At 36.5% G+C, this 7,500-nt stretch overlaps 1 protein-coding gene across 1 annotated transcript in view; it reads left to right on the top strand.

Moving 5' to 3' along the window:
- LOC135199985 (mitochondrial enolase superfamily member 1-like) overlaps window positions 1-7,500 on the top strand; it is a 22,387-nt gene that overhangs the window by 3,793 nt on the left and 11,094 nt on the right. The window contains exons 2-3 of the mRNA XM_064228172.1: window positions 667-840; window positions 5,603-5,705. Of these exons, the coding sequence (XP_064084242.1) occupies window positions 739-840; window positions 5,603-5,705 (205 nt within the window). The 5' untranslated portion in view covers window positions 667-738. The remainder of the gene's footprint in view (window positions 1-666; window positions 841-5,602; window positions 5,706-7,500) is intronic.

Raw genomic sequence — 7,500 nt, forward strand, 5'->3', positions numbered from 1 at the left:
TTAAGTCTTGGTTTATTTAAACTTGATGCTTTCATAAGGAAAAAAGTTGTAGATAAATATAAGCAACAAAATTAATATATTCAGTTTTTACATGTTTTGGACTGTAAAGATACTTTGTAATTTCGGTTAGGGTCAGAATCTGTTTAAGTTTGTGACCGTGTGATATCCGATAATCCTGGATTATCCCTTTTAATTTTTACCCTTTTGATAATTAACCATCTGGTATTCCTGATCTTGTTTGTACCTGAGGCCTTCCTCTCCAATTGTACTTTAGTAGCTCCTTGACGATGTCTGAATAAAGACGAAAGCGCTTGGATTTCTGACTATCATTTTGTCCCGTGGTATTCGCTTATTTATGAAGTCACGTGCATCTACTGTGATTTTTTAAGCATACATATATATATATATATATATATATATATATATATTATATATAATATATATTATATATATATATTAATGAAAGTAAGTAGTAAGTATGCAACGTGGTTTGAGAGAGAGAGGGAGAGCATACACCTCACATACAATTTGTAACTTTTTTTTTTTTTGAAAGATAAGTAAAATAAAGAACTCTATATATAACATAGGTCTAAAACTCACTCAAATCTCTCACCATTTCCGTTACACTTTTCACCACTGACTTCTACCTTTCCTCACTTTCCTCAGCTGACAACCGCCGCCCTGCAGTTGCAACTTCTCCTTCCCGGGCTGAGTTACTGACAGCGATTTGAGCCAACAATGTCCGCCAATGTTGGTTGTGACGCAACAAAGGTCCGAGGACTCTCTGTTAGAGACATCCGCTTTCCAACGTCCCTCCAATCCGATGGCTCCGACGCCATAGTGAGTTTTGTGGTTCTCTTTTTGCCAATTCAGTGGAGCTTCACACATAAGCCGATGCCTTTACAAGCTGTTTTCATGAATTCTAGTTGTCATATTTAATGCAATAATGATGAAATTGCTCTAATATTTATGTGACTTTTCATTGATTTAAGTCTATATTACCATTTTGACTTTTTTTATTTTTAATAATTGTATGCCAGAAATAAATGCAACCTTTAATGGTTGCGTGCTAGGAATGTCAAAATTTCATTGTTGCCAATTTAGTGGAGCTTCACACATATGTAATATATGTAATATATACTACACATAGATACGCTAATATCACTTATTGTTTTGTGTTAAGTCTTATATACCCAGTTTGGAGGGTAAACACATACAGTTGGCAAAAGTGTGTAGGCCTAATTTTGACTTATTTTACCTGCTACAAGTCTAGTTTTTGAGTCACATTATTAGTTGTGTGCGCCTTCTTTTGATTTATATATATTTAAATATATTTAACTGACAGTTAATTTTATGAGAAATATTTCCACTTATTAACATTCCACAACACATATATTTATGTAATCGATAGTTTCCATATATTTACTTTCGAATCTTAATAACATGCCAGTAATTTTATCAAAATATTAATACTTAGTAACGGGCCATACCACGAATATATGTACTCGTCATATTAGCAAAAAGTAGCCTGAAATGCTGTAACAAAATTGTCATATTAATTGTTTCTGATGATTTAATTTAAATGTAACTAATCTTTGGATTTTATTAGATTTAAATTTAATTACTCCTGGGATTATATCTGAGATTAAAATTATAATGATAATTTCGTTATCCAAAGGGCCTTCTTGTACTAAGTTTATCAGAGCTTGTGAAATTTACAAATGGTTTTACTAAAATGATTTCTTTCAGGGTTAAATATTCTAGGGTTTGAACGAATACTGTTGGGACAATAATAATAATAATAATAATAATAATAATAATAATAATAATAATAATAATAATAATAATAATAATAATAATAATAAGCATGGCATGGATAGACTATAAGAAAGCCTTCGACATGATACCACACACATGGCTAATAGAATGCCTGAAAATATATGGGGCAGAGGAAAACACCATCAGCTTCCTCAAAAATACAATGCGCAACTGGAATACAATACTTACAAGCTCTGGAATAAGACTAGCAGAGGTTAATATCAGGAGAGGGATCTTCCAGGGCGACTCACTGTCCCCACTACTCTTCGTAGTAGCCATGATTCCCATGACAAAAGTACTACAGAAGATGGATGCCGGGTACCAACTCAAGAAAAGAGGCAACAGAATCAACCATCTGATGTTCATGGACAACATCAAGCTGTATGGTAAGAGCATCAAGGAAATAGATACCCTAATCCAGACTGTAAGGATTGTATCTGGGGACATCAGGATGGAGTTTGGAATAGAAAAATGCGCCTTAGTCAACATACAAAAAGGCAAAGAACGAGAAACTGAAGGGATAAAGCTACCAGATGGGAGCAACATCAAACACATAGATGAGACAGGATACAATACCTGGGAATAATGGAAGGAGGGGATATAAAACACTAAGAGATGAAGGACACGATCAGGAAAGAATATATGCAGAGGAATCAAGGCGATACTCAAGTCAAAACTCAATGCCGGAAATATGATAAAAGCCATAAACACATGGGCAGTGCCAGTAATCAGATACAGCGCAGGAATAGTGGAATGGACGAAGGCAGAACTCCGCAGCATAGATCAGAAAACCAGGAAACATATGACAATACACAAAGCACTACACCCAAGAGCAAATACAGACAGACTATACATAACACGAAAGGAAGGAGGGAGAGGACTACTAAGTATAGAGGACTGCGTCAACATCGAAAATAGAGCACTGGGGCAATATCTGAAAATCAGTGAAGACGAGTGGCTAAAGAGTGCATGGAAAGAAGGACTAATAAAAGTAGACGAAGACCCAGAAATATACAGAAACAGGAGAAAGACAGACAGAACAGAGGACTGGCACAACAAACCAATGCACGGACAATACATGAGACAGACTAAAGAACTAGCCAGCGATGACACATGGCAATGGCTACAGAGGGGAGAGCTAAAGAAGGAAACTGAAGGAATGATAACAGCGGCACAAGATCAGGCCCTAAGAACCAGATATGTTCAAAGAACGATAGACGGAAATAACATCTCTCCCGTATGTAGGAAGTGCAATACGAAAAATGAAACCATAAACCACATAGCAAGTGAATGCCCGGCACTTGCACAGAACCAGTACAAAAAGAGGCATGATTCAGTGGCAAAAGCCCTCCACTGGAGCCTGTGCAAGAAACATCAGCTACCTTGCAGTAATAAGTGGTACGAGCACCAACCTGAAGGAGTGATAGAAAACGATCAGGCAAAGATCCTCTGGGACTATGGTATCAGAACGGATAGGGTGATACGTGCAAACAGACCAGACGTGACGTTGATTGACAAAGTCAAGAAGAAAGTATCACTCATTGATGTCGCAATACCATGGGACACCAGAGTTGAAGAGAAAGAGAGGGAAAAAATGGATAAGTATCAAGATCTGAAAATAGAAATAAGAAGGATATGGGATATGCCAGTGGAAATCGTACCCATAATCATAGGAGCACTAGGCACGATCCCAAGATCCCTGAAAAGGAATCTAGAAAAACTAGAGGCTGAAGTAGCTCCAGGACTCATGCAGAAGAGTGTGATCTTAGAAACGGCACACATAGTAAGAAAAGTGATGGACTCCTAAGGAGGCAGGATGCAACCCGGAACCCCACACTATAAATACCACCCAGTCGAATTGGAGGACAGTGATAGAGCAAAAAAAAAAAAAAAAAAAAAATAATAATAATGATAATAATAATAATGTTTAAAAAATATCCACAATTATATATAAAAATATTTTTCTATGTAAAAATATAAAACAAAGACTTTCGAACACCTGAACGGTGTTCCTCATCATTGTGACGTTAAAATGTAACGTCACACTGAACGGTGTTCGAAAGTCTTTGTTTTATATTTTTACATAGAAATATATTTTTATATATAATTGTGGATATTTTTTAAACAATTTGTTTTCACGGAACTGTGAATTTCTTAACAATAATAATAATAATAATAATAAGAGTTGGGAGTACACATATTAAGTACGAAGTAATTTGTAACAGCCTTGCTAATTACAGTAAATTGTAACAAATATATGTTATGTATATATATACACACATACACATCAATAATACATCTTCACTCTGAAGAGAGGCCAATAATAGAAAGTTGTTTGAACTGAGGTCAGGCTGACCTCGCCTTGGATTTGATGTTCATTCATCAAGGAGAAAGGACTTATAAGGAAATTTCTCTCTCTCTCCTCTCTCTCTCTCTCTCTCTCTCTCTCTCTCTCTCTATATATATATATATATATATATATATATATATATATATATATATTATACACGTGTGAACTATATATTTTTCTTTCAAACACCAGGTCGCTGGTTCCAGCTCCTCTCTCTCTCTCTCTTCTCTCTCTCTCTCTCTCTATATGTATATATATATATATATATATATATATATATATATATATATATATATATATATATATATATAAATACAATATGTGTGAAACTATATATTTTCTTTCAAACGCCAGGTCGTTGGCTCCAACTTCTCTCCCTCCCCCCCCACTTTCTCTCTCTCTCTCTCTCTCTCTCTCTCTCTCTCTCTCTCTCTCTCTCTCTCTCTCAAGGTGATGGATGACTTGCAATGATGTGCCTGCAAGTAAACACGATTGGCAAATGTTTCAAGTAGGAAAATTACGAATAACTTGGAAGTGTAAACATTTGAATAACAAAATGCATAAATATGATTAGTTTAAACCAATCTTTACCTAAATAAGTTTAAAAAAAATAAATACCTCAAAATAATATAAAACCTCAAATCATGTCGTATTTTCATTCCAAAACAGAAAAATAGATGATTTAAAAGAGCATTATTCAAAAGCAAACATATGAAAATCTTATTTTCCCAGCGGCTAAGAATTCAAACGCCTATTTTCGTTATAAAAAAATGGCATAAATAAGGTTAGTTTCGGCTCAGTTGTACTAAAAATACATTTAAAAAAACACTAGGAAATATTGACATACATTAGATTGGGTAGCATTTTTACTCCGGAACGAAAATAACATAAGATTTATGAGAAATGTCGCTTTTGTTTATAAAAGTGGCACAAATATGGTTAGTCTCGGCTCAGTTTCGACCAAAAATACACTACAAAACACAACGGAAAATAATAAAGTTAAATTAGGACGTAATTTTACTCCAGAACGAAAATAACGAAAGATTTATGAGAAACGTCGGTTTTGTTCATAAAAAAAACATAAATATGGTTATTTTTCGGCTCTATTCGACTAAAGATACATTACAAAGCACAAGGAAATAATAATTTGATTAAAGTAAGTCGAGTTTTTATTCCCGAACGAAAATAACATAAAATTTATGAGAAACGCCAGTTTTGTTTATAAAAAAAGGCATAAATATGGTTATTTTTCAGCTCAATTAGACTAAAAATGCATTACAAAACAAAATAGAATAATAATATACTTAAATTTGAAGTCTTATCTTCATTCTGGAACGAAAATAACGTGAGATTTATGGAGCATCATTCAAAACTCACTCCATCCTCCCAGACTCCAGAATTCCAGCGCCACTTTTGTTTACATTTTCTTTCCAGCATCCAGACCCCGACTACTCCTGCGCCTACGTCATCGTGTACACGGATTCGGACCTCAAGGGACACGGCCTGACCTTCACAATCGGCAGGGGCACGGAATTGGGTGAGGACTCGAGAGGCTGCTGTAGGAGGTGAAGAAGAAGAGATGGGAATGTTAATGGCATCTCTTCCTCACCTGTTAACCTGTGTTATTATTATTATATTATTTTGGTCTATCACAGTCATCCTATTCGACTGGGTAGTTTTTATGCTGTTGGGGTTCTGGGTTGCATCCTGTCTCCTTAGGATTCCATCACTCTCCATGTGCGCTGTTTTTAGTATCACACTCTCCTGCATGGCCCCTGGAGCTATGTACTTCCGCATCTAGTTTTTCCAGGTTCCTTTTCAGGGATCATGGGATCGTGCCTAGTGTTCCTATGATTATGGGGTCAATTTCCACTGGCATATCCCATATTCTTCTTATTTCAATTTTCAGGTCTTGGTACTTATCAATTTTTCTCTTTCTTTCTTTCTCTTCTACTCTGGTGTCCCATGGTATTGCGTCATCAATGAGGGATACTTTCTTCTTGATGCTGTCAATCAACGTCACGTCTGGCCTATTTCCACGTATCACCCTATTTGTTCCGATACCGTAGTCCAGAGGATCATTGATTGATCGTTTTCCATCATTATAAAACTCCTTTAGCAAACTGAGCAGTAGTATTATAATCCAAGGCGATCTGGTGCAATATCTTGGCCTTGTTGCACCAATACAACAACTCTCTCTCCTCTCTCTCTCTCTCTCTCTCTCTCTCTCTCTCTCTCTTCAGAAGTTGAACCCCTATTCATATTGGCTTGTTCCACATGAATAGGGTTTATTTTATTAATAATAATAATAATAATAATAATAATAATAATAATAATAATAATAATAATAATAATAATAATAATAATAATACAGACAGACAGACTATACATAACACGAAAGGAAGTAGGGAGAGGGCCACTAAGCATAGAGAAGTGCGTCAACATCGAGAACAGAGCACTGGGGCAATATATGAAAACCTGTGAAGACGAGTGGCTCAAGAGTACATGGGAAGGACTGATAAAAGTAGACGAAGACCCAGAGGAATGGCACAACAAACCAATGCGCGGACAGTACATGAGGCAGACTAAAGAACTGGCTAGCGATGAAACACGGCAATGGCTACAGAGGGGGAAAACTCAAGAAGGAAACAGAAGGAATGCTAAATGGAGCACAAGATCAGGCCCTATTGACCATATATGTTCAAAGAAGAATAGATGGAAATAACATCTCACCCATATGCGGGAAGTGTAATATGAAAAACGAGACCATAAACCACATAGCAAGCGAATGTCCGGCACTTGCACAGAACCAGTACAAAAAGATGCATGATTCAGTGGCAAAAGCCCTACACTGGAGGCTGTGCAAGAAACACCAGCTACCTTGCAGTAATAAGTGGTACGAACACCAACCTAAAGGAGTGATAGAAAACGATCAGGCAAAGATCCTCTGGGACTATGGTATCAGAACAGATAGAGTGATACGTGCAAATAGACCAGACGTGACGTTGATTGACAAAATCAAGAAGAAAGTATCACTCATTGATGCCGAAATACCATGGGACACCAGAGTAGATGAGAAAGAAAGAGGGAAAAATTGATAAGTGTCAGGACCTGAAAATAGAAATAAGAAGGATATGGGATATGCCAGAGGGAATTGTACCCATAATCATAGGAACACTAAGCACGATCCCAAGATCCCTGAAAAGGAACCTGGAAAAACATAGATACCGAAGTAGCTCCAAGACACGGACGCATGCAGAAGTGTGCGCTCCTAGAAACAGCACACAAGTGAGAAAACTGATGGAGTCCTAAGGAGGCAGGATGCAACCCGG

The sequence above is a fragment of the Macrobrachium nipponense genome, chromosome 26 (genome assembly GCF_015104395.2).
Source record: "Macrobrachium nipponense isolate FS-2020 chromosome 26, ASM1510439v2, whole genome shotgun sequence".
Taxonomy (NCBI): Eukaryota; Metazoa; Arthropoda; class Malacostraca; order Decapoda; family Palaemonidae; genus Macrobrachium; species Macrobrachium nipponense.